At 42.5% G+C, this 27,997-nt stretch overlaps 1 protein-coding gene across 2 annotated transcripts; it reads right to left on the bottom strand.

Annotated features, from left to right (window-relative positions):
• Window positions 1-2: 2 nt before the first annotated feature.
• Window positions 3-27,652, bottom strand: ubn2a (ubinuclein 2a). Of its 2 annotated transcripts, none has more exons than XM_074689634.1 (17): window positions 27,049-27,652; window positions 26,138-26,254; window positions 25,069-25,170; window positions 24,282-24,392; window positions 20,161-20,264; window positions 18,888-19,440; window positions 15,295-15,365; window positions 14,899-15,028; window positions 11,588-11,694; window positions 11,209-11,319; window positions 9,175-9,318; window positions 7,575-7,625; window positions 7,421-7,463; window positions 5,479-6,927; window positions 5,186-5,393; window positions 4,796-4,864; window positions 3-2,512 (listed from the first exon to the last, which is right to left on the bottom strand). In XM_074689634.1, the coding sequence occupies exons 1-17, from the start codon at window positions 27,352-27,354 to the stop codon at window positions 2,466-2,468; spliced, it is 3,723 nt and encodes a 1,240-aa protein (XP_074545735.1). In that variant the 5' UTR covers window positions 27,355-27,652; the 3' UTR covers window positions 3-2,465. The 2 variants fall into 2 exon arrangements, with proteins under 2 accessions (XP_074545735.1, XP_074545736.1); XM_074689635.1 differs by having other exon boundaries at window positions 20,161-20,261.
• Window positions 27,653-27,997: the final 345 nt, after the last annotated feature.

The raw sequence follows: 27,997 nt of genomic DNA, 5'->3' as shown, positions 1-27,997 counted from the left end.
GAAAGAAAACCTGCAGCCTCTTGGCCCACCATGGCGTGAGTTGAGATGCCTGCCGTAGACCATCACCGTCAAGGGGAGATGTTTCTTGACGTTGCCTCGAAAGGAACAGCAGCAAAAGGTTGATTACTTCTCCGCGGAAGGAGAGGGCAATGGCAGCTGGGTAAATCAGGCCATGCCGTGTCAGAGAAATCTCAGAAGAGGTCGCCAGTGTCGCGGCCAGTGTCGCTGTTTCTACCCCAGATGCAGGTTACTCTCTCAAATCTCTTTGAGCGCCAGCCCGAGTTCATCCAGAGGGGGCTACAAACTGTGACAAACCCCTAGTTTAACCGGCGTTTAGAGACCTGAAGAAGATGACAGCCCCGTTACAGAATGTACCGGTTCCGCAATGGCCAAAGGGATGACAGAGCAGGGGGTTTCCACCGAGGGGCAGCTTTGCAACAGTGTCTGCTGAGAAAGGCCAGGCAATGACCCGTCCCTGATCAGGGTTGGTGCACCAGCAAACAACCTGTCATTCACTTTTAACTTCATTGTGGAGGAAGTAGACGAAGGAAGTAGAGAACTGTCAAGGGGAGATGTGTCTTGATGTTGCCTCACAGGGGACAACAGGATAGGGTGGAGAGGGCAATGGCAGCTAGGCAGATCAGGCCACGCCTATCCCAAGAAATCTTAGAGGAGGTTGCCAGTGTCTTGGCCAGCGTTGCCGTTTCCACCCTTGAATCGGATTACTCTCTCAAATCTCTCTTAGCACTAGCCCGAGTTCATCCAGAGGGGCCGCCAATTAAGACAGACATACAGCCCCTAATTTCACCTGCTTTGAAAGACCTGAAGAAGATGACGGCCACGTTACGAAATGTACCTGTTCCGCAATGGCCAAGGGGATGGCAGAGCGTGGTTTTTCCCACCAGGGGGCAGCCTTGCAACAGTCTTGGCCACCTCAATCTGGAAAAGGAAGCCCACGTCTTCCTCTGTGAATAGCAAGGCGATGATCCATCCCTAAACACTTCCAATGAGTTGCCGCCCAGGTTGGTGCCCCAGCAAACAACCTGTCATTCGTTTTGACGTCACTGTCGAGGAAGTAGATGTAGGAAGTGGAGCTGTTCTCCACTACAAGCGCGGTTTGAAGTGCGACCATGGCAGCAGAGAACGCTCAAATCACGGCTTGGCAAACTATGATGGTCAGAAACATGTTGCTCTGTCCAGACCAGTGTGCTAGACAGCCCCCTACAGTCCTGATAGACTTTTTGGGCCACTTCTCGATGCTGTCACTCATCAGCCACAGTTAGTAAAAATTTCTCTGCCATCTGTCTCAACACACCAGAAAACGAGGAGTCTCATCTGACATAATAACATCTACAAACATTCACAACTCCAGAAATGCACTGACAAGTTGAGAAGAGGTTGAAGCCAAGCAACAACTTGCACTTTTGCATTGAGCGTTTTACAGTCCTGCATAGATCTTTTTCATACTTTTATAATATAAACTAAGGCGTTGTGTTATATTAAGTTGTTTTGAGTCAATAAGCAGAGAGGAAAAAAATTAAAAATATCTTAACTCAAGAAATAAAATAAACAATTCAAGTAGGCTACGGTCCTGACGTTTCCCCCCTCTCTCACAGACGGCTCCCCTCTCCAGAAGAGGAGCCCGAAACTTTTTCAATTCAAGTCTTTTTTCCAGAAAAGGTCCAGTGTGATTAAAACAGCACCAAAAACACACTGAGCAAGAGAGGGGCGCCAAACTTACACTCTGTCATTATTGTGAAAAAGGGGAAATCTTAACCCATTCGTTCTGAATAATCTGGAAAGAAATTAACAGTATATTGTTTTTTATGTACACACACACACACACACACACATTTAGATCAACCTCACAGCTCACACACACACACTCGCTCATGTCTTTGTCCCTGTGTAAATTACAAATAATTTATCAATATTAATTTAAGCTACTTCTTAACAGTCATTTGTGGGAACAGAGGTGACCAACGAGAACATTTCTACGGACACAAAGAATCCCACGTGGGAGACCAAAATAAAACAAAAATCATTCTGTTTTTCTTTTTTTACTGCGAGAGCAAAAGTCCTATTTTTTCCACATAAGCTTAAATACAAATCAAATAACACCGCGTACTCTCATCTGTACCATCACCACCTCGCTCGCACTCATTCCACAGTGATCAAGGTCAGTCGTATGTAAACATGTTGACGAAAAAATAAAAATAAGCAGAACGAGTAAAGTTCTCTCGTCATTCATCGCGTCTTGTTCATACCCGGTTCGTTAGAAAATACACTTAAATTAGTTTGTCATTGCCACTTGTTGCGAGGATAAACTGATTCTCCTTAAGGTCCATTTGAAAAGAGGGTGTGAAGCCCCGCCCCTTCCTACCAGGCGACTGTCAATCAATCAAAGTGATGATTCCTATTGGTAGGTGTGTTCACAGGGCTGTGACGTCCTGGGCTGCTATTGGTCAGTGAGATTTCCTCTTCATGTCTCCGCTCTGGCTTTGGTTGGCATCTGAGAGCAGAGGACAGAAAAGGGTTTAGCCTTTGTGTGTGTGTGTGTGTGTGTGTGTGTGTGTGTGTGTGTGTGTGTGTGTGAGAGAGAGAGAGAGAGCTGGCTCATCACATGCTGAGCCAAAACAAAACTACAGGAGAAGTTCAGGAAGCTACAGAGGATATTTTCAAACAATCTGAGGCTTTGAAGACTTAAAGACGCTGTGAGGACAAAGACTCAATTTCCCATGAGCACCATCACCCACTGTGTAAGAACAGTGACTCTAGTTTTGAAGCAAATGAAAGGAGAGCATAGACTGTAAAAAAAATGGATGTAATCTTGCTCAGCTCGAACTGATGTTGCCACAAAAGCTGCTCCCCCTGGTGGCTGACTGCAGTATAGGTAAAAAACTGTCTTTGTTTCCCCACTCATTCCAGATGGCCTGTGGTCAAACTTTAAAAGATAACCACACCTCATAGAAATGATATGAACATATTACTGGGCTACCTTGTATCCAAGTCCTCTTTTTTTTCTGGAAAGTTTTGTTTTCATTAGTTATAAGAGGTTAAAAACAGGGTTTTTGTCACATTTTAACAATGGTTGACAGCTGCCGTTCTTGTGTGTTTTTTTCTTGATAAGTAAAATTTGTTGGGAGGGAGAGCCAAGAAGAGATTACAGAGAAGAAAAAAAAAATTTTGTCACCTGGTGTAATAATTTAAGGTTATTTAAATATAACCTGGCATGGGAGCATATGGTTTTTCTAGTGTGGGACATATGTAGTTTGATAACGTACAAAAAGCTTTTTTCATTAAAACTTTAAAACCCAGATACATCCTTTGTCATTTGTGCAGAAACTATGTTATCATTAGGGATGCACGATATTATCGGCACAATATTGGTATTGGCTGAGAAAAGCTTAAAAGCACGTTTATCGGTATTGGCATATATGAAAATTTCTGCTGATAAGCACAGCCGATAAGGTGCTATTCAGTTAGGATTATTATTATTTTCCATCTGAAAAATAAGCTCCTTAAATAAATGTTGCACTTCATTTATTTGCACTGCAGAGCTCTGTGTCTGTCACCAGGTTGTTACAGTAGCTCTAAAATAATCAAATGCAACTTGGTTATGTTTAAAAATGCATTGTACATATAAAGTTCATGTGATCCAAAGAAATTATTTTTCTGTATTTCAATACTGAATGTCTTGAGTTTGAAAAAATAATACATTTCTTATTTATGGTAAAAAAAAAATTGATGTGCTAATGTGCCAGCCAAAGACTGCATATAGAGTGGACAGTGTGGCTCCGCCATTTATCATTGTACTGTTTGAAGCCTAAATACCCCGTCAAAGGCGCAGCTTTTGTGCAGCCAGAGTCTGGGCAGTAGAGAAGATGAGGGATTCTGGGGGAATCTGAGTGGAGCTGGGTGACAAAAATAATAATCATTATTTTTCTTCAAGATTCTAATCACTTCCTGACTCTACTGCCCGACATATTTTACAATCCCCCCAAAAATACACGAGAATTACAGCTGTCAATCATCATTAAACATGATGTAAAGCCTCGTTTTTAACCTCTTTAACTAATGAAAACGAAACTTTTCAGAAAAAAAGAGAACTTGGATACAAGACAGCCAAATAATATCTTCAAATCACCACAACAATCGAACATGAGAAACATTTCTATGAGGAGTATTCATTTTTTGAAGTTTGACCACAGCCCATCTGGAATGAGTGGGGAGATGGATTTTTTTAGCCTTTATTGCAGCCAGCCACCAGGGGGAGCAGTTTTGGTCCCAGCACCTGGTTCTTTACGACAAAAAACATAAAAACTACCAAGACAACTATTACAAAAGACATCGTATGGAGGAGAATTGCTGCAAAGATTGAATATGATGCTTCCAAGTTTTTCGCAATTTTGTTCTGTGTATTAGCATTGCTGTTGGTGTGCAAAAGCCTTAAAAAATAATCAAATTTAATGCAATTATCTCATTTTAAATCCTGAGATATGAACATACATGAGTGTAAAAGTGAGGCTATTTCAAGATCATTTTCAAAGTCCTCTCAGCGCCTTTAACTAAGCAAAGGAAAATAATGTAGTCAAAGCATACACTGATGTTTTCTTTCAGCTTACAGAGCCATCCAAGTTTAACTCTCTTTAAATATTTGAGTGACTGAGTGTCTCTACAGCATGCATCGATGAAACCAGCAACATGCAGAAACACACTGAAGAAGGAAACAAGATGCAGAGACAACAACGTGACGGACAGATCGAGGGAGGAGAGGGAGAGGTGTGCAGATTACCTGAAAAAGCAAGCTGCAAATGAGGAGGTAGGGCAGCCTGCGACCCTGACTGGAGACTCTTATATAGATCTGAGGAGAGACGGAGGGAAGGAAAGAAGGAGGGAGGGTGAGAGAGATGATGATGTGTAACACAGCTGGACTTAGTGCTGGTAGACTGTATAGTAGTAGAGTGTATGAATATTTAAATTTTCACTTAGACCCTTTTTCTTCGACCCTTCCTGCCTCATTAACGTCTTTAAAGACTCAACTAAACTCTGAAAAACCCGTAGATCAGGAAGGTTTGTATAAAGACTTTCACAAAAACCAGTTAGAAAAATAAACCTGAGCCTGACTGGAGCTGTTTTAAAAATTTAAATCCTAAATTAATCGTGATGTTTTGAGCCCACTCACCCATTAGGTCGCTCTGTGCTAAGGGGTATCCTGAGTTGGAGCTGGGGGCTGCGCCCATGCCAGCAGCCCCTGGCGCCCCTGGAGGGCTGAAATTGAGCAATGAGGGGAACTGAAAGGGCAGCGAGACGGGCACCAGGCCTCCCAGCATGCCGAAGCCCAGTGGCAGAGTAGAGGGGCTGCCCAGGAGGGGGGAACCTGCTGTTGATACCTGCAGGAGACACAGAAGACGTTTCAAGATCTGGTTTCTGTCTCAAAAAGGAGAAAGTTTGACTTCCTGAACGCTTTCCTCCCACCTGTGCGAGGTGTGACGTTGTTGAGGACGTGGCCGAAGTTCCTGAAGCTGCCCAACCGTTTCCTGCCTTTGAGTTCTGATTAGCCCCGCCCACCATCCTCTGCCTCTGCCCGTGATTGGCTGAAACTGAAGGCGCAGGAGACAGAAGAGGTTTTGCGGGGAGGCTGCAGACGGTGGAGACCCCTCCCTTGTTGTTGTTTGAGTTGTTGTTGTTGATGCTACTGCTGCTCGTGCTCAGCTGAACTTTCTGACCTCCCACGAAGCTCGACACGCTGAAAGGAGGCCGAAACGTTTTGGAGGTTTTGGGTGGGTACTGCTGCTGTTGGGAGGAGACCATCTGATGGGGGAGCGGGTGTGAGGGTGAGGATGACGGGGATGGGGAGGAGGAAGGAGGCGGGGTGGGCGCTGGGGGCCGGGGCGTGAGCTTGATGATTGGGGAGGAGTTACTGCTGTGGGAGGACTTGGTGAGCGTGGCCTGCATGGGCGTGATGAAGTTGGGCTGGTGGTGATGAGGTGTGTGTGATTTACCTTGAGAGGAGTGTGAAGTGTGAGGGGTGAGGGTGGGGGAGGACGACACAGGGGAGGGGGGACAGAAGGACTGCAGGTTGGAGGTGGAGTTGGAGCGAGACACTGAAGAGGGGGAGGAAGAGGGCGTGAGGCCGCTGCTTGTGATGCCGCCTGCTTTAGCGCCGCTCTTCACGAGTCCTTGAGGTGCTCCCATCGTGGCGAGCATGCCAGCCGGGCTGACAAAGCCTTTCTGATGAGGAGCGAGCAGCGGGGAGGCCGTGGGTGGAGGCTTCTGCTTGGGGGGCGACGGGGAGGGGAGCGGGTGCAGCTTACCGCTTCCAGCCAGCACCGAGCTGGGCCTGTGATTGGGGGAAGCCATAGTAACGAGTCTCTGAGTCTGAGTTTGGCTCATAGTTCCTGACCCTTTAATTGGGCCGTAGGGACCGTTCGCAGTCCTGGAAGCCAGTGACAGGCCTGCTGCCGACACGCGAGCCATGGAGGAGACAGCAGGAGGCGAGGAAGAGGAGGTAGAAGAGGAGGTTTTCAGCGTTGTAGTGGAATAGTTTCCAGCAGACACAGCTGCCAGCTGGGCCGTCTCCACCTTCAACAGGGAATGTTGCTGTGACGTGGATGAAACCGAGGCAGAGGGGTAGTGAGGAGCAACCGGGGGAGGAGAGGAGGTAGGCATCTGCAGGGGAGGAGGAGACAACGGGCTGTCTGTGGTGCCCAAGCCCTTGGATGCATTGCTGAGGAGGGCCAGAGCGTGGGAGATAGAGTCCAGAGAGGGGGCGGTCAGATCCTCGTCCAGAGAGTCCGACAGACAGATGGGCTCTGGGGGAGAAGAGGAGGAGCCCAGGAGCCGGTTGGAGGTCAGAGCAGGAGTGGAGGTGAGCAGAGGTGGGTTGGAGGTCATGGTGACAGGTTTGTGGATCCAGAGAGCCTCCTGAAGAAGAGAGCACACGAGTCTGTGAGTGAACACCAGAGGCAGAGAGAACCAGGAACCTTTTCCTTAAAGCAGGAACTTTCTATTTTCATGCTCTAAAAGAAAATCAAAACTTAAATCTAGGAACATGAGAACTGCGATTGATCTCAGATATCCAACTTTAATCTCAGAATACAAACTTTCATCCATAAATTTTAACTTTGATAAACAAATTGGAGCTTAGTATCAGAACAAAGTCATTGATTTAAGAATTAATTACAACTGTAATCTTAAAATCTGACTTTCATCTCTTTATTTTATCATTTGGATTTTCTGATTTCTAATTTTTATCTCAGGATTGTCAGATTTCTGATCTCTGAATTTCAACCTTGATCAATAAAGTCTGACTTTTATCTCAGGATTTGACTGTGATCCATGAATCCCAACTTTAATCTCAGAAAAAAGACTTTGATCTAAGACAGTAACAAGACTTTAATCTTATATTTTAACTTACCTTGGCTTTGGCCTTGGGCCCAGGAACCATTCTCCTCTTGACTCTGTTTGAAAACATGGCAGTAAGAATTTAAACATTTATTCTTTAAAAATGCATCTAGGATCAGTCTCAAATTCCCGACTTGTTAATATTATTGGATGTGTGAGATACTCACAGACTTCCAGTGAGGTGACAGTGAACGGAGAGACTCTCCTTTAACAGAATCCTGAGAGAATCGAAAAGATAAACACACAGAGAGACGACGTCAAAGGACAGAGATATTTGTATCAATGTTTGACTCGACTGAATTAAAATTCTTAAGTTATCAGCAAAGTATCAACATTAAAGTTGCCGAGAAATTTTTTTTCTAGCACAGGGGTCTGAAACCTTCACTTCCAAAGAGCGATTTGACCTCAGCTCACCTGGATTAAAGTCATTCAAGAGCAACAAAATGTACAATCTTTATCGCTGTATCTTGTTTTAACTAGAGTGCTCATGTTTATATTTTTTAACTCAACAATTTCTCAGTTGGGGATCAATAAAGTAATTCTATTCTATTCTATTCTATTCTATTCTATTTTAGTCTGTACTTTATCCTCACAATAAAGAAAAAAAGGTCTATAAAATACTTACAAAGTTAAAATCTAGCCAATAATTATCTAAACAAGTTAAGACATACATTTTTTTGTACTTTATCAAATTCTACATGTGACATCTAAGTTTATTATTTCTAATAAATTTGCAAAAATTTAAAAACATAAAAACATTTAAAAAATTTTTAATAATTTTAAAACATTGAAACTAAAAACATGTGGTAAAGTTTTTAAATATTTGAAATTCAAAAAATTTGGAATTCAAAAAATTGACATTTAAAAAATTTGGAATAATTTGGGATGATAAAAAAAAAATCGGAAGTATTGAAAAATGAAATTTAAATATATCAGAATATTTTTTTTTTTAAATGGCAATAATTAAAAAATTGAAACATGCGAAACTTGCAAAAAAGTCCCTAAATTTTGAAATTAAGAAAAATTGCAAAATATGTTTAAAATTTGCAAAGGTTACAAAAAAAATTGCAATAGCTTAAAAAAACGCAAAAATTTTAAACGGTATAAAAATTTCAAAACCTTGCAAACAAAACAATAAAAACTATAATATTTGTAATGATAGGGATAATAATAATAAAATTTAGTTTTTTTCTTGTCCTGCCATATATCAACCATGTTTATTAACCAGGCAATGTCGTTACACATCAGTACCCTCTGTAAGACAAAAAAAAAGTTTTTATTTTGATATTTTTTTTAAGCTACAAGGAGCCACTGGAAAGGAGTCACAGGGCCGCATGAGGCTCCAGAGCCACAGGTTGAGGACCCTTGCTCTAGCAATTCAAGGCGGGAACATCATGTGCCACATCCTGACAGAGATGATCTTGTTGGTTTTTATAGCTGTAGTTGAAACAGGAATCAAATCTTTATTAATGAGAATGACTCCATCAGAATTTCTACAATGAGAAGTTACCTCAAAGCTCCTCATCCTGTCATGAACAGAGAAAAGTTGTAAAAACAGAAGATCTATAGCTCATATCAAATGCACACTTTAGGAAGAGCCAAGTCTTTGAAACAGTAGACGACCGTGCTCATGGGAAATGCAGTCTTCATCCAAGAAAATCCAAATGGTTTGTTAATCTCCCTCATTAACCTGCAGGATGTTGCTCTTAGAGATAAAGGAGCTGCATTAGAAGATGAACACACTGATAAAAACACACACACACTGACCTGGCTTGCATCCAGCCTTTGGGCCACAGTGGTTTGACCTCGTTCTCCAGGAAAGCCTTGAGGTAGTCCTCCACGGACAGAGAGCACTGGCTCTCCATCTCGTAGCAGCTCAGCTTCACTCGCACCAAACTGCACAGCAGGTTCCTGCGCACACACACACACAAATGATCATTCAGCACAAACCATTCAGTATTTAAGTGGAAATTAGGCTGCAGGTGTGGAGCTCATAATGACTGAATGGAGTGTTATTTTTCAGCGAGCTGGAGGTAAAAACGACCTGAAAGAAACTCTCTTTAAACACGGAGGCTATTATGAAAATGAGCCATGATTGAAAAGCGACTGCAAGTCAGCCTCAAGGTTTTTCCCTTTTCATTTAGACACTTCTTTTATTCTGGATTTCTTCATTCAGGCAGGCATTAATTCAGTTAACAACCATGTTTTTAACCACAGTTTTTTATAATTGTGAATGCAGGGGTCAAGAAAGGCGAAAAAAGCCAGTTCTTGCACCAGAGGAGGATGAGAAAAGTCTGATTGATGGCTGAGTTTGAACACAAACTCAAAAAAAGACATGCCACCATGAGCCAGTCATAAAAACATAAAGGAAGAAATCTGCTTGAGTTTTTTGGGTTGGATTCCCAGGAGAAGTTAACGAAAGCCCTGTGAACCAGATGTGAAACCGACAGTGGAAACCAACAAGAAAAAAACAGCGTTGATAGTGTGACAGAGTCAAACCCACTCAGCAGGGCTTGATATTAACTTTGACATTAACTTTTTTGCTCACCAACCACAGTGGCTGGTGGTTCCCAGAGTTAATAGCCACTCAGTATTTTCACTAGCCACAATTTTGTTGTTGGATAAAAAAGCTTAATAAATACACCCATCAGCCTCTTTTGCCTTCAGAACTGCCTTAATCCTTGGTGGCATAGATTCAACAAAGTACTGGAAACATTCCTCAGAGAGTTTGGTCCATATTGACATGATAGCATCACACAGTTGCTGCAGATTTGTCGGCTGAACATCCATGATGAGAATCTCCTGCTCCACCACATCCCAAAGGTGCTCTATTGGATTGAGATCTGGGGACTGTGGAGGACATTTGAGTACAGGGAACTCATTGTCATGTTGAAGAAACCAGTCTGAGATGATTCCAGCTTTATGACATGGAGCGTTATCCTGCTGGAAGTAGCCATCAGAAGATGGGTACACTGTGCTCATAAAGGGATGGACATGGTCAGCAACAATACTCAGGTAGGCTGTGGACTTTAAACCATGCTCAGTTGGTACTAAGGGGTCCAAAGTGAGCCAAGAAAATATCCCCCACACCATTACACCAGCAGCAGCAGCCTGAACCGTTGATACAAGGCAGGATGGATCCATGCTTTCATGTTGTTGAGGCCAAATTCTGACCCTACCATCTGAATGTGGAGCAGAAATCCAGACTCATCAGACCAGGCAACGTTTTTCCAATCTTCTATTGTCCAGTTTTGGTGTTGCTGTGTGAATTGTAGCCTCAGTTTCCTGTTCTTAGCTGACAGGAGGGTCACCCGGTGTGGTCTTCTGCTGCTGTAGCCCATCTGCCTCAAGGTTGGACGTGTTGTGTGTTCAGAGATGCTCTTCTGCAGACCTCGGTTGTAAACAGTGGTTATCTGAGTTACTGTTGCCTTTCTATCAGCTCCAACCAGTCTGTCCATTCTCCTCTGACCTCTGGCATCAACAAGGCATTTTGTCCCACAGAACTGCTGCTCACTGGTTATTTTCTCTTTTTGGGACCATTCTCTGTAAACCCTAGAGATGGTTGTGGGTTAAAATCCCAGTAGATCAGCAGTTTCTGAAATACTCAGACCAACAACCATGCCACGTTCAAAGTCCCTTAAATCACCTTTCTTCCCCATCCTGATGCTCAGTTTGAACAGCACCATTCGTCTTGACCATGGTGTTACTCGCCACTGCTGAAATCCACGCGTATTTGGCGAGTTTGTGGGTGTTAATGTCAAGCCCTGCCACTCAGACAAAAAAAACTCAAAGATTCGTTACCTGAGCTTGTCATCCCAGATGAACTTCTTGCGAGGGCCCATCACTCTTTTCCCGGGCTTCTCCTCATCTTCCTCCTCTGAGCCGTTCTTATCGCCCTCTTCTGACTGCTGCCTGAAGGACACACACACACAAACACACTTAGACCCATTGTATCATGTTTTCATCAACCACTATTATCGTTTGATATGAAATCAATCCTGATGAAATCCAGATCCTGAGATCAAAAAATCCTGATTTATTTCCCCCACATTGCCCCCTGGTGGAGATCATTTTCCTTGGTCAGAAGCTGAGTTTGCTGATGTTTACGCTGCAGGTAAAACTGCAGAAAACTGGTATAATCTGGTATCAAGAGACGGTTAACAGCAGAGGGTTTACTTACTTTGCGACCTTGGCCATGCAGTCCATGTTGTATCTGGCGATCTGCTCCGGCATCACGCTGCACACCGCCAGCTTCAGCTTCAACAGAGGCGTCCGTAGTCGGTCATCCTGAGGGACGGAGAGGAAGAGAGAAAGAAAAGGAGGAGGAAGAAAAGGAAAACAAGGTCAGAGAAAAATAAAAAAGTTGTGGGAGGGAGTCACGAGGGAAGAAAGAGAGAAACAGGCGATGTGAAAAACGTTGACATGTTGTTTTGTTTTGTCAACACTTTCTAAATGATCCATGACAAAAGACATTTGAGCGCCTGTTTTAGCGGCTTCGTTCAGCCCACACAGGAACGTCTGAAGCAGTGAAAACGGCCTCATGAAGGCAAAAAACTAATGCAGAGGATCAGATCTTGGGTTAAACATCAGAGGCTGAATGCTGCAGCTCAAACGCTCAGAAGTACGAGAACAAATATCCCAAACAGGAGACGGAAAGTTTAAAGGAAGCACTCTGAGATATATTTAGATAACTCCAGGAGGCGTTTGTGACGGAGAATCCCCCACGAGCATTTTGGTGTGGTGAAGGAAAAGCATGTTTGAGTTCGTTCAAACCACCAGGGACAATAAAAATCTTTGGTATGATGCAACAGGAGTGAGAAGTTCATAAACAGGAAGGAAGACGTTACACAAATAAAAACATATCTGACATCTGAATTCTTGTGGTGAAGGAGAAGTCACACGAGGACAGAATCATGGAGGGTTATAGTTCTCCTAGATTCATAAAGAATAAAAATTTTATCTGGATAATAGGGCTGAAACTTTTGATGTGGCACACAGAGCTGATGCTATATTTACCTACATTTCAGACCCAATTAAAAAAAGAGTCAAACAAAGTTCATTTGTGGTTGTAAACACATTAACAGTGTGTTACTGCACGCTTTCTGTCCCTCCTACAATGTTTTTCCTCCCTCCTTCAGCATCCTGAAATGGCTTGTTACACAAATTAGGTGATTACATTATTTAGCGACTTATTTAGTCTGTAAAACAAAGCACAGAGTGAAGAAGATTCAAAACAAAAGCTTAGTAGAGCTAACTGAGCAGTTGTCAAATTTAGCTCACAGGTCAATTATGGGTAAAAGGGATGGATACCAAATTTAATCTGTAGGTACTGACTGAATTCTGTCTTTAGTACCGTGTACAGATTCACACAAAATCAGGTGGTACTAAGTTTAGGTACCTAAGCGCATCTTTGTGACTGTGAGGAAATGGAAGAGTCTGCGATTTTTTCTATGCTGGACATGAACACAGCATTGCAATGTTATAAACTGAATAATAAATATGTTAAATTGAAAACTTTGAGATTTTATTATCAAACTAGAAAAGCACCCAGAGAGCGCAGACCTCCACCAGACATATTGTGATTGTCACCAACACTTTAGTCTTACTTTAATGTTGTACTTCCTTTCAGCAGACTGTCTGCTACAATTTGGTGTTAGTTGCAGGTTTGTACGATAATTTGTTTCCTGACAGTGTTGAAAATTATGATGACCCAGTACAAATTTCATATTCTGTATCTCAGTATCTAGAATATTGTCAGGATCTGGATCGTACTTTTGCATCTGTTAGAAATTATGGTGATCTTGTCTTGTATTGTTTTGCAAAGCAATCCGACCATTTATGGTGGAGTTATATACACATATGGTGAAAACAGCCCTATCTCACAATGATAAAGAATTCTTTAAATAAAGTCCTTATTCCATTTTGAACATTTCCTGAAAACTTCATCAAGATCCGTTTGTTACTTTTTGAGTTATGTTGTTCACAGACAAACAAACAAACTCTCCCATAAACATAACCTCCTTTGGGAAGGTAACAAATTGATATTTTTACCACCTAAACACAAAACAGTACAGAAAATTTGTACTGTTCGGTACCAATACCAATTGCCAGGTACCAGGCATCAGTACTGTATCGTTTCAAATGTGAAAGGTACCCATCCCTAATGGATAAAGATATCAAGTAGCCTTATGTAGTCCAATACAGAAGGGATCATCATTTTAGCCTGAACACTGTAAAGACTCATAATCTTGTCAAGAATGTCTAGTTCCTAGTTAAAATGTCTAATATCTCATCAGATGGCTTCAAAATTTGAATATATCACCTAAAGTCAACTGCTTTTCCACTTTTTTATAACAAAATTTCATTTAAAAAAATAGTAGTTCTTTAACTTAACAAAACCTTGTTTTATCCGAATCCTCGATTAATCAATGGAATTTTCAGTAAAATGCTCGAAAACCAAAATATTTGATAGCTGCAGCCCTACCGTATAAGACTTAAGATATTGTTGTGACAGTGTCACCAAAAATAGAAAAATTATTTAAATAAGAGAAGTATCACAATAAATGAAATTGAAAAAGGCTCAATTAATAAAATGAAAGGTTGGTTTTCTTCTTCTTTTCTTTTTTATAAAAATGTAAATCCCTGTAAAAAATGGAAAGATAGGATATTGGGTACCGGCTGTCAGGGTTTATGTTTCAAAAATGGGAAATAAAAGACAAGATGATAAAAGAAGGACGTGGCGTCGAGGAAGAGTTGGAGAGGAGAATCGCTGGGAAAAAGGACAATAGAGCAGGTGAACGTTAAAGTCCTTGGAAAAAAAAAAAAGTATCAAGCTTTCCGGTAAAATAAGTCATAAAATGTAAAATAAATATAAAATAAAAGAAACTGGAGGGCAGTTTACGCGTGGGGAACAGATTGGCTCCTGTTGGATTCCTTTCCAGGGACCAGGAGGGTGCGCCAGGAGCTGAAGGGTTTACCTTTGGATTTAAGTTCCCAGGATTGGGTGAGATCTTCTTTCTTTTGTCACTTTTCTTCCTGGTATACCAGCGTTTTTATTGATCCATTAAGTATTTTTGTTTTTTTGGGCATTTTTCTGTGTGGATTCAACAATGGTTTGTGTTGTGTGCGGGGAGGAGCAAAAAAACTGAGTGAAAGGCAGTTTAAAATAGCGTGAAAAAGGAAACGTGGGTTATTTTTGATCAGTTAGGGTGTGCAGTGGAAGAATTGATTAGTTAATGATTAAAAGGGAAACCTTTTGATTTCAACAGTTTCTGGGAGATTCACTGGTTGCATTCGTTAAACAGTATTAGTGTTGATTATTAAAATACTCCTTGCTGTCAAGGTTTTCTGGTTGTCCTTAAAGTTTTCCCTTGTGTATTTTCTTTCAACGCCGACTTGAGAAAGGTCGTGTTGTTATATTGTCTCCATCACGGCAGCGACTCTCCCTCGTGTCTAAAGATGTGTTGAAGCATTTCTCTTTGACTCGTTTACCTGGATGTTGAGGCTCAGTTTCTTCATGCGTTTGAGGAGAGCTTCTTTGTTGCACGGCACGAACGCTTCCATATGCGAGTAGATGTCTGAGCGCATCTCAGGAGGCTGCTCCTGGACCTGCAGTTCGATGCTGCGAGGATAAAAAAGGAGGAAGAGGAAGATTTTTAAACATAATACACGATTATCTGCACAAAATTACAGGAGTGTGGGAGCAAAGTGGAACGAGAGGAATGGAAATGAGGAGCCAGAAGTGACAGAGAGAGGACTACAGGGTATGAGACAGCAGGAGAGGTGGAGAGGAAAATCTGCTGAAAATGAGTGAGAAACGCTGAAAGAGGAAGAGGAAGAGAGCGCTGAGATTAAGGCAGGCGGTGATTTAAAGGCTGTCCTACTCACTCCAGGAGAATGTTATTCATGTCCAAGGTGAAAAATTTCTTCCTGCCCTCTTGATCAAACTGCCGCGAGGCCTGTGGGAGAAAAGGTTGAGTCAGCATCCCCGAGCTGTTCCATACAGCACAAATACATATAAATATATACCTGTGATACGGAGCCGCTGAGGGCTTTGTACTGACAGAGACACAATCCATCACACTGCTTCACTCTAACCTTCACCTGTCGTTTCAACAACCATCTCCTGACGAGGTCTTTAAATTATGCTTGATTTGGTTTGGTGCATTTAGCCAGCGTGAGAGCTTCCAGTCAAACTCTCATAAGAAATCTGGGCACACACACACTGCAGGACTTCAGACGAGAAGTTCAAGACTCAGGCTCCAATCCAGAGATCAAACTTCTGTTGGGCTCCAGCAAATTGTTGCTACAAGTCCCTCTTCAAATGTCAAAATCATTTACAGTCATGTGAAAATCAGAGTCTGTCAAACAGGAAACTTCCACTGCCCAACAAAAACCCTCCTCTCTGAATCAGTGGTTAGCGAGGGCGATCTGTTTGTCGTTGATTGCATGTGACACTTTTGGCCAGAATGATTTTGTTTTTCCAGGATGAAGACTCTGTTTCCCATGAGCTCTGTCGCCTACCGTCGTAAAGGTGGGCATTTGTTTTGGACAATTTTCCCAGGATGCAAAGCCGCAAGATGATATATTAATTTGAAGTTATGAAACATGACAACAGTCAAAGCTTTTTAACTCAGTTTGTAGTGTAGTGTCCAAAAGGTGAGCAGATTCATACATGTCTTTAACGTTAGTGAATCTTGCCAGTGCTCATCTACCAACTCCAACCTCACCAAGCAGAGCTAACGTAACCTCACTCTTCATTTTATTGATAGACTCTCAAGTTTGAACAGACCACTGCAGAATAACTACTGACTGTGGGTTGGAATTAACATTAGCATAAACAGTTTAGCCCCTGTGTTAGCCTTTAGCTTGTGCTCTATCACTCTCCTGTTAATCTTTCTTCTGCTGTAATGTCGTTTTTAATTTTTGTCAGTTCAGCCCCAGTGTCTATTACTACAAAATAAATCCAAGAAAGGACAGAGCTAGCTTCTTACTGCTTAACTTTGACAGCAGGCTTAAGCCCCGTTTCCATCAAGCAGACTGGTTCCATTCGTCTCGGTACAGTGCGCATTTTGTGGCGTTTCCTCTGACTTATCCCGGGACAGATCCTCAAAACTGGGATGAGCCAGCCTACTTTTTTGGGACCCTTCCGTTTGGGTGCAAGACTGAACCGATCCGCTCTCGGAAGGTGGAGAGAATCGCCACTTCCTGTGCAACAGTGGCTGCATTTCTCCTGGCGGCACACAGACTTCTCTGAAACAAAGCTTGATTGTTCTTTGTATCAAAGAGCTACATGCCAATCACAGAGAGGACGAAATGCTGCATGTCTTCCATCTGCGCTCTTTGTTTACTGTGTTGCGTTTTTCTTCTTCGTTGGATTTATTAGCAGGGTAAACTGTGTTGCGCTGCTACGGCGTCACGCTATTATTTAACGGCTGAGGCTTTCGGCATCCAGCTTACACGCCACCCACCACGAGAGGGCACAGTTTGCTGTGGAAACGCAAACAGGATCAGGCTTAACTGTACCAAACCGTGCCAAACCGTACTGAACCGACCCAGACTGCTTGGTGGAAATGCGGCTTTAGTTAAGCCTGGTCCTGTTTGTGTTTCCACAGCAAACTGTGCCCTCTGGTGGTGGGCGGTGTGTAAGCTGGATGCTGACAGCCCCAGCTGTTAAAAAATAGACATTGTGACATTGTAGCAGGGTGACACAGTTTACCCCGCTAATAAATCCAACAAAGAAGAAAAACATGACAGAGTGAACACAGAGCACAAATGGAAGACATGGCACCTATACAAAAGGGTCTCAAAAAGTGGGACGGCTCTTCTCGGTTATTTTGGGATCTGTCATGGGATTAGTCTGTGGAAACGCAATAAAATGCGTGCTGTGCCTAGACAAACTGCTTTGGGTCTACGCGCCTTCAAGTGATATTCCAGGATGGAACAAGTTGGGTCATATCACAAGGTTTAGGGCAGAAATGACCCCTAAAGCAGTGTTTTTGTGCAGCAGAAGCCCAGAGCGCTCGCACCAAACACCCCCTCCCTGCTCCTCTGCTGGTTTCCTCTGCACTCAGACGGGGCCATATTTTACTTGACCAAAAACACAAATAAACAGACTCCCACCGAAAAAAATCTGATGTTGGTCTGCATTCACGCTTTATTTAGAGAATTTTAAGCGTGTTACTTTCACACAAAGACACCGCTAAATAAGGCTCTAGTCCTCATCGTGTCGTAAAACGGCGCTACCTCCGCTACAGAGCCACAGCTGGCTACGAGACGCTCGCCGCTTACTGTATCAGTCCGCGTGCGCGGCGTGCCAGATATAAACAAATGCAGGTAGTCTGCCAGGACGAAGAGACACGATGAGAACTAGAGCCTTCTTTAGCGGTGTTTTTGTGTGAAAGTAACGTGCTGAAAATTCTCTAAATAAAGCGTGAATGCAGACCAATATCAGATTTTTTCAGTGGGAGTCCGTTTATTTGTGTTTTTGGTCAAGTAAAATATGGCCCCGTCTGAGTGCAGAGGAAACCTGCAGAGGAGCAGGGAGGGGGTGTTTGGTGCGAGCGCTCTGGGCTTCTGCTGCACAAAAATACTGCTGTAGGGGTAATTTCTGCCCTAAACCTTGTGATAGGACCCAACTTGCTCCATCCCGGAGTAGCACTTTAAATTAATTTGTGTCCTGGACGACCAGGCAAGAAAACTGAGAAACAGTATTTATAAACTGATTTTGAAGCTTCTAATCTTATTTCAAATTGTGGATTATAAACTGGCAAGTATTTATAAATGTGACTATTTCAAGATCACTTATAAATTCCTGACAGGGACTTAAACTGATGCAATAATGACTGGATTCCTGGCATATTTAGCCATACAAAGCAAGTGTCGACTATCAATGTTCAGCTGATCCTCTTACTTTACTCAAAGTCCGTTTTAACAAGCCACAACTCCAAACTATAAGGCAAGAATAAACACTTTTCAAACTCTAACAAAAACCAAAGAGAAAATCAATTTTTAAAGAAAACACATATCTAACTTGTGCTACATCGATCAAGCTTCCATCATAAGTTATATTTGGAAGTCTTCTTCAAAAACATTTCTTCACCTATTTCTCTCCTTCCTCTTCAATCCTCTTTTCTTCACTTTCATCATTCTTTTCAATGTTCTTTTCCAATATTTTACAAACACCTGAAACAAATCTCTCTGGCTCGGATTGACTTGTGAGCCGAGTTACGAGAGCAACAAGAAAATAGGAGCCTCTCCTCGGCTGTGATGCAAACCCTGCTGCTGTAGTTACATAAAAACCCGGAGGCTTCAGCCTGCAGCTGTGTTTCTACTTCAGGGGAGACTTTCCCGCTTGGACTCAGCAACAAGAATAAACATTCAGTGCCACTTCCTGAGCTGACTGGCGTTTGTGTTTATCTTCAGCCAAGAGGTTTCACAGGTAATTGCAGACGCCCACAGACCGGCCCGAGTTGACTCACCGCCCGCAGGTCCTCGATGCGTTTAGTTAGAGGAGCAGGTAGTCCGTCAGGCAGCGGGGGTGGGGAATACAGACTGCTGGAAGACCCCAGACCTCGCCCTGGGCCTCCTCCACCTCCTGCTGCTCCTTTGTGAGCTGGAACACCTACTCCCAGAATGCCATTCTCCCTCGCGGCTGCCATGGCATGGTGCTGTCCGGTGTCCAGCAAGCTGAAGTCCAGGTCACCTAAGAGATCCTGCAGCTCTTTCTCATTGGCCGAGCCGAGCAGTGACATCACGGCAGGATCTGAGGTGAGGTCGGCGAGTGAGAGGTCGTTGCTAGGTGTGCCACCCTGCAGGTGGGCGGAGTCAGACGCTAACAGGTGGTTGGTTGAGTTGGTGGAGTGTGGTTTGTTGGCTGCACCTCCCACCAGGGCGAGGTGAGCCATGTTGGGGTTTCTTTTCCTCATGTCCTCCTTCTCTCGGGTGAAGCGGCGGAGCATGGCCGCCAGATACAGCGAGTCCTTCATCAGCTTCTTCTTCTTCTTCTTCTCCGGCCGGTGGAGCGGTGTCATTCTGTGGGAAGGAGAAGAAGAAGACGCCTTGTTTTTAGCTTTTTATATCAAGTATCAATTTCCGATGTCTATATTTTAATCCTGCTCTCCAATCACAAATAGGTAACTCCTCCAACTTATGGAAGTAACTACAAACAGACAACTTCAGGCTTATTTGAGTTACGTACAGAAGTAGACACAAAAAAGTTTGAAGGTTTAGTTAAAGAGAGCAACAAGAGGGAATAAAACCCAAGTCCAACGACTCAGAAGTTTGAGAGGGGGTGAAGCTGTGAGGGTTTAAAGGATTAACCTGCATTCCAACTTGGAAATTGCACAAATAAACCATCATCTGTATCATAAAGGCACAATGCCAACCGCTGCAGCTATTTTCAGAAGTTGTGCTAAAAGGGCGACAGCGGCGTGCGGCCCGACTGAGCGTGGATAATGCAGCGTTTCTTAGAAGGTAGCTGATGTGTCAGAGTAAGTCACAGTCAGCACATCCCGGCCTCATGATAGATGTATGAGAGGATTCAGGCTAAAGAAAGGGAGCATAATGTCACACAGGCTGGAGGATTATTAGCACAGGTAAGTGTGTCATCACATATTTATAGCGTCCTACAGATTCAAGGTGGCATTTTTAAAAAGCACAGAGGAAAAAAACACAACAATGTGTGTGTGTGACATTTAAATGTGACCTTATTCGATGGTTTATATTCTTCAAGGTCTATTTACAGATCCTCACCCTTGTTTCGGCCCGCTGTTCCTCTTCAGGTTTTTCTCTTCCAGGTTGTTTACTTCCTTCTTCTTCCTCTTCTTGATCACCTGTTCCTTGGTTTCACCCGACTTCTGAAACAAAAGCACAAACAATCCTCATCTCAAATAAGCCGTTGACGACAGGGTACAGTGGTAAAAGATCAATTTCAGACTGAAGGTGAGTGTCGGTTAAAGGCCCCATATTATGCAAAAATCACTTTATTAAGTCTTTTAGCCCACAAAATATGATATTTAATGACAAAACCTGTACTTAGTAGTGCTTGTGAAAGTAAAATCCTGACCTAAAACGAGCTGCTTGGATTTGGGGGATTTTGGGAGGAGAATGCGGAAGTTGAAGAACCATCACTGCTTTGTTTTTGGCTGTAAACAGCCACATAGTTCCATGCACAAGCTTCCCATCTCAGAAGAAGACAGACTAAGTGTCTAGAGTTCATTTATCAAGGAAATGTGCCAGCTACACTCAGTAAAACTGTGCATGTGTGCTAGTCACTTCACGGCCGACTGCTTTTCTAACTTTGGACAGTCCAACAGAGGGCTAGCGAATAGGCTGGTCCTGAATCCAGGCGCATTACCAACCATCCACCAACAAACCTCTGACCCTGGAAATGTGAGTATTTTAAATGCTGTGTGCTGTGGAGCAGATGTAAGACCTTTTCCTCAGTGTCCCCCTGTCTCTGTGTTAGCTTCAGGATGCTAACTTTAGCTGCTGTTAGCCTGTTGTTTTAGCCTGTAATGTTACGGTAAACGAGCTTCGCTGTTTTCTAAACATTGTGCACTCGGAGCTCGTAGCGCCGCTCTCAGTGACGCTGAAGAGCGAGGCGGTATCAGCGGTGGCTCATTTACATTTGAAGGCCACGCCCACTAAATCAGAGCGTTCTGAACAGAGGGGCTATGAGAGCCTGGAAACAATGCTGCTGTGCTTGATTTATTGGCTTTTTGGACCAAAACATGTAACTACCATTTCATGAAGACATCAATGATCCTTATTAAACTGCAGAAAAGGAGCGGGATATGGGACCTTTAAATCAAGCTTCTGTTAAAGGGACATCACATGCACAACGAGGACTCCTGATCTCATCATACATGGCAATTATCATCTGATAATATGAAACGGACCCACTGGGCAATCACACAATATTTACTGTCTAATGAAGCATCGTTAGTGCAGCTCTGACTTCAATATTGAGAAATAGAAACAGACTTTGGATCCTTTTGTAGCACAGCCACTGAAACAGTTCCCTTTTCTTTCCCACCATCTGTCCGCTCTGTTCCAGTGTTGTTCTGCCGCACTGAACTTGGCAAGACAAGATCAGGGTTATTTGTTTTTTTTTGTTGTGTTTTTTGGATCTCAGTGCATGAGAAAAATGACTAAACAAGAGTTTATACTCATGCATCCAGCTTTCTGTGACTGTATTCAGATACAGCTGCTGGATTTTTGGGCAGATGGACAGTTTATCATATTTACAGCCTCGGTTTTTCTTGTTAGTATAATGATATCAGAGAACAGTCATCCTTTTAGGGACCTTCCCATCAACTGGAGTAAACGACACTGTGTTTCAAATGTGATATTTTCTTGATGGTCTGCAAGGCTGCTGTTTTAGTGTGATGTATTTAAGACAGTGTGCTTTAACAAAACCCTTTTTGTTTGGGTCTACAAAGCTTTAAATCATCCTTTATCAATGTGTTCTACATTATTCTGTAAGTCCAATTTAACTTCGACCACAGGCGAGGAAAGTGACCCAAGCAAAGAGGAAGACGGTCAAATGTCAAGAGTCTGAGTAAGGGGGAATCTAAAAATAATACAGCAAAGAAGTCACAGTGTTACTACAAATCATAAAGAGATACCTCAAAAAGAATCAGGATGGGAGGAAACCCAGAGTAGAATAAGCTTGTTGAACATTATCAAGCTCAGAGGTGTCAAGAAATTAAGTAAAAATACTTTGTTACCTTAATTAAAAATTTAGGGTATCTACTTCTCACATTTTGCTTGTAATCGTTCAAAAAGACACACCAGAATCGTAGAAACCTATCCTATAATCACTGAAATCATGCAATCCTGAAATAATTAATTTGATTGTGGGTGGAAGAGATTTATAAAAGTAAAACCATTCCAACACACTGTTGGTTTGTACTCAATCCATCACACCTGCACATGACACAAATCACACCACACTTCAGCAAGGACAGAACAGACATATGAAGCAAAGTATGAAGATGTCCGTGGTCTGTGGCAGAGACTCAGGCCCCTGTGGCACAGCCTAAGCTTTTGACCTTAACAGCATTTTTCCCCCCTTTAAGTTACTTTTACTTTTATACTTTAAGTAGTTTTGAAACCAGTTATTTTACACGTTTACTTAATTAACAAACTTCAGTTGATACTTAAGCTTCTACAAAAGTTTTTTTAGACCCAAGTATCTATATTTCTTCTTCAGTAATGAATGTGAATACTTTTGACACCTCTGATCGAGCTGTAAACTAGGGATGTTCGATACCACTTTTTATTCAGACCGATACCAGTACGAGTACTCCTTCTGGAGTACTCACCGATACTGAGTACCGATACTACTTGTACTTTTAAAACATACAGTGACAGATCATTTTGATCAAAGGCAGCACAGTCACTCTGCCATTAAGTCCAAATAAAACACAAAAAAACTCTCTCTAAGTTTAGAATTTTTGATAAATATTAAAATATATATATTCAAAGCGCACAATAAAACTAAAAACTGTCAGAGCATAAGTATTTTTTTTAAGTAAACTTAAGTGCAAAATAAAAAAGTTAAACTGTTAACTCTCCTTGGTTCATTCATATTGTCTGTAAAGGACCTGACGCTCATTTGCAGTGGCATTAAACTGCAGCAATTAGCACCATCTAGTGGCGAGGAGGACTTGCTTGGCGTAGGATTATTTTTGCCGAGAGTATCTGCTGCTGGTATCTGCAACCTTCACGAGTACTGATACCTTGAAAAAAGGCTGGTATCAGCCCGATACCGATACCTGGTATCGGTATCGGGACATCCCTACTGTAAACTGTCCAGACCCTTAGCCAGAAAGGACACTTATGAAGCTATGGGGCTGGATGATGTACCATGATGACGTAAGATGAAGGCAAAAGATCCAAAATGTAAAGACAAAACATTAATTGAAGAAACCAATATTAAGAAAACAGCTAGAGTGGGCTCTAGGACACATGAAAGTGGACTTCTCCAAAGCTATAGTCACTGATGAATGCTCGACAACCCTAGATGGATCAGATGGGTGTGTGTGGCCATGCTGCACCAACTCAACTGGGACGTCAACAAGACATTGGTAGTGTTAAGTTCTCCTCTCCGTTCTGTGTTCAGGATGGTGTAAGCATGAATTCTGAGTGGCTGCACTATCACTAAACAAATCTCCTTCCTATGTGGAAAAGACGATCAGCCAAAATGACGACACACAAGAGTTCATGCATGATGATGCAGCGTAACATGCCTCAGTTATTCCCAGGACTGTTCAGCATCTCGTCGCTTTAAAGACGATCACCTCATTATCTGGCCTGCCTGCTCACGCAATCTTTACCCAATTGATGAACTGTGGTCAATAATACGGAAGATGATGGCGAGCAATGTTCCTCAAAAGTGGTGCATTCAGTGTTAGCGGAGAAATCATCAGAAACCACATTTTATCAGTTGACCAGCAACTTCTGAGCCTCAGTAAAGTTGGAAAAAGGAAAGGTTTTTAAAGAGTTACAGGTTATATTTTGTAATATCTCATAGAAATTAAATGTCTTGTTTTGTTGACTAATCTAAACAAAACTGATGTTGTAGAAAATATCATTTTAATTCAACAAATTGTTTAAAAGAGTAACTTTAACCACAGATCTGAAGAAATAAATTCACTATCAGACTTTTTCATAACTTTGAAAATGACCATTAACATAGTTTTAAAAATATTTATAAAAATGTAACTTGCATAATAATTTGGAACACAGAGTAAGTCTAAAAATGTTTGTTTCTTTTCATCTTTTCCAGGCCTCACAATGTGACTCTTAAACCCTGTATGACAATATTTCCCTCATGTTCTGTGATGTACCCGCTGTGGCAGTCTCACCTTGTCTTCCTCTCCCTCGGAGTCCGAAGCCGCTCTGAACTGCAGCGTGCCAGTGTTGATGTAAAATCCTCCCAGCTTTGTGGTCAAAGACGCAGGCACCAGCTCATCGTACTGAGAGAAATAAAAAAACAGCAGAGAGTTTGTGGTAGAAGATCACAGGAATCTAGAAAACAACAAATCCTCTAACGCAACAAAAGCGGCGGGATTTTAGAAGATATTGGGTAACTAATAATGTTTTTGTAAACATTTCAAAGGCAGCTAGCGCTCTTCTCTTGGCCAGTGGGAATGGATGACTTGTTGTGAGCCAAAATAAATAATTCTAAAAAAAAGCCAATCCCCCAGGGCACTGATGAAATATTTTTTTCCATTACTGAGCATATCAAAACAGAGAAAGGGGGTCAAACGGGCGCTGCAAATATGTGAGTGAGGAGAGAACAGACATCAAAACAACAGAACAATTATCATATAACGACAGAGAATACACACAGAGAGCATTGTGAGCTGTTACAATCGAACAGGGAGAGAAACTTTGCAAGAAACAGTAACAGTGACGACAAGGACACAAGGAGCAGGTATACATCCATGAGTCATGAGGAGGATTTAGATGACAGCCTCAGGTTGGCTATAGGAAGGGTCACTGTACCCAATCACTGTATCAAAACTCTACGTCAGGGAATAAATATCAAACAAAAAAAGGAATAATGCAGAAAAAAATGGTAGGTAACTTAAAAAAACAACAGACAGGAAAAGAACACAGCTTATTATTGATAAACTGAGGGCTACTTACAGCTTCTGAGTTGTCTATAAAAGGGTCCGTCTCATCATAGCCAAATCCAATATCGATCAGGTCCTGCATTCTGTCCTTCCTCTTCTTCTTCCCAGAGTTACCCTGAGAAAAAAACAAAAAACAAAAGTGGAGTTCAAAACGTTGCTTTTCATCCCATGAAAGTCGAACACAAATGCTTTAAAAAGACGGAGCCTGGGGTGATGGTATGACCTAGCAGCTTAGGTAGCGTGACCTAGCCCCATGGGGTTAACATTCAAGCGGGTGGCCCTGGTTTCTTGCTCAATCAACTGTCCTGTTCTCTTTGAATAGAAGCAGAAAAGGCCATAAAAATATCTTATAAAATATGTTAATTATTAGCACCTGGTGTTAGTATGCACAATGCAAACATCTGGTACATGTTTGGCGCACTGACAGAGAGAGTGCTGCAAAAATGCTTCAGGAGGGTTTGACATCATAAGAACAATTTCTCCATAACTTGCTTGACTCACACTATGAATGCTGGTCATAGATCTTTTAAAAGATTTTTTTAAAAAAGCTTTTTATAATAGTCTACTTAGAAAGGTCTTAAAAATAACTAAACCTAAACTGAAAGATCTGAAACTTAGAAAACTAAGAGTGACTTTAGTCTGTTGCGTCATGTGTTTCTTACTTCGTTTCATTTGTTTTCAACTTTTTGTAAAACTAATTTTGCAAATCCATCTTCCATCAATCCATTAAAGAGTTTGAGAGTAGATGGAGTTACCTTTTGTGCAGGTTGTAAAGCTCTTTTTGGTTGTCTGATATATTTTCGGTGTATAAAGAATTGTGTCACGATTTAATTACGTAACTATAAAACAAATAAAATTCAAAGTAATTGATATTTAAGACAAGTAAAGTCTAAATAGTTGTATTATGATGTGAGTCATTCATAGATGATCTAAAAGTTTACTCTTCTAATCAGTTGATAAAACCTTATCAGATTTTTGGTGTCAATACTAAACAAGTTTAACTGAAAATAACTAGAAAATCATTTTAAAAAGTGGGTGTTGTGGGTAATTAGAGTAAAATATCATTCATAGAAAACTCTTACATATTTATTTTCAAACTTTTTCGCCATGGCCTCAACTTGGAGCCTCTCTTTCTCGTCATCGTTGAAAGGATCGTTTGGATTGTGGGTTGAAGTCGGAGCTGGAGGACTTTTCTTTGCCTGAAAGAAAAAGAAAAGTTTTGTTAATATGTTCTGACATCAGAGCTACTAATACTTAAAAACAGTTTGACAGTAATATTATTAAAGATTTTATTGGAAAAAGTCACCAGGAGCATGTCACAATCATGTCAGCAGATTCAAAATCCTAATCCAAAAGATTCAAAACACAGCATGCCAACCCTTCTGCTGCCATGTGTATTTTATATTCTTTTTATTACAATGTTTTGCAAACTTAAATTTCGCATATTTCTCCTCATTTATTAAAAACAATGAATCAGAAGCTGCTGAGAGTCGAGGGAAGCAGCCTGTCTTTGATCTCAGCTCTGACATTTGCCTTGCTCCCATGCTACATCCTGGTACTTCCATCAGCAATGCTCTCTCATCTATCTATCACCCGCAGCCACAGGGCCAAACTGCATGTGGCGTTTCCAACTGCTGTAATGGCTGTGTGACTGGGCTGTTGCTGGGCAAGTCTGAATGAAAAGGACACAGGTAGCAGTACAAGATAAGCTTTATCTGTACGGGTGCGAAGGGATGAGGTCCTTCGTGAAAATGTGTTGGAGCGCAGCTGAAGTTGGAGAGCTCATAGAGTGAACTGGCAAAAAAAAGACTGCTGCTGTCTTTTGTGTGCGTACTAGTGGTCACTTTCAGCCACGGGAGGACAAGGTGCACTCCCCCACTCCATTACTTAGCAATGACAAGTCCACACTAACACTTTCCAAAGCCATAAAAATAACTCCAGCCTCACTCTCAACCGTCACTCACGTTATGTTGATAAAACTAGGGGAACAAACCTGGAGATGTTGAATGAGTTCGCCGTAATTAAACTCAACTGAGGAGCGGTCGTCAGGCTCGGAGAGGGACAGGTTGAGCCGCACTGTCGCCTTCTTCTCGGTTACAGCCTTGTCCTTGTCGCCGGGTTTGCCGAGGCGATCATCGGTGGCAGCACCTCCTCCTGCCTCGGTCGCTGCCTCGACCTCCCCGGCTCTCCCGAAGTTGAAGTCGGCCTCCTCCTCCAACCGGCGTTTCCTAGACTCCGCGGCGGCTCCAGCTGCGAAGGCCGAGAGGGTGACAAATTGCACTTTTCTCGGTTCGGCCATTTGGATGAGCTGCCTGCCTGCCTGTCTGAACCTCGCTTCGGACAGACAGCGACAGCGAGGAGAAGAGCTACTTCGCGAAACTACTCCAAATTGGAGGATTGAAGAGGGTTTCGCGGGGCTCCAATGGCTGCTCGGTGCCTAGACGACCGTTAAAGCCTCCTCCGCACCATACGAAGTGAACTCCAGGGGACACGGTGGTCGGGGAAAAGTTGTTTTTCCGGCAGCTACTTGCATCCTCGATTTGCTAAGGGACCGAGACATTCACAGGAGCCATCTTGAGTTTCAGGAGTAAATAAAATATCAGAAGAGAGGGGTCGCTGCGCATGCGCGTACGCAAGAAACGGAGGCATCGTGACACGAGGGGGGGTTGCCTCATCCAATCCGCGCGTGCCCCGATCCTAAACCCGCCTCTGTCACAACAGGCGATAATAACAACACTATCACACTGTAATGACCTTTATAAAGTCTGTGAGGGAAGGACAGGCTTTTACAGTCACACCTCTCATCAGGAATTCATTCCTTTTCAGCTCCCAGGATTCACCTTTGTTTTCAGAACACACAGCCCCCATCACATGCCTTCCTCTCTGTCTTTTTAGAAAATTGCTGAATTGCGCATTTTTCAACAATGGCACCAGCTCACACT

This window comes from Halichoeres trimaculatus, unplaced genomic scaffold (assembly GCF_033239565.1).
Source record: "Halichoeres trimaculatus isolate MK-OKI-2021-1 unplaced genomic scaffold, fHalTri1.1 fHalTri1_scaffold_2, whole genome shotgun sequence".
NCBI classification, from domain to species: Eukaryota; Metazoa; Chordata; class Actinopteri; order Labriformes; family Labridae; genus Halichoeres; species Halichoeres trimaculatus.
Note: the sequence above shows the minus strand (reverse complement) of the source record. Positions and strands in the feature narration are given on the sequence as shown.

Coding starts and splice junctions, on each gene's coding strand:
- ubn2a (XM_074689634.1), bottom strand. CDS start 27,354: ATGGCCGAACCGAGAAAAGTGCAATTTGTCACCCTCTCGGCCTTCGCA. Junction 15,366..18,887: donor GCATCGAGGACCTGCGGGCG/GTGAGTCAACTC, acceptor TTTCTCCCACAG/GCCTCGCGGCAGTTTGATCA. Junction 6,928..7,420: donor GGCCCAAGGCCAAAGCCAAG/GTAAGTTAAAAT, acceptor TCTCTTCTTCAG/GAGGCTCTCTGGATCCACAA.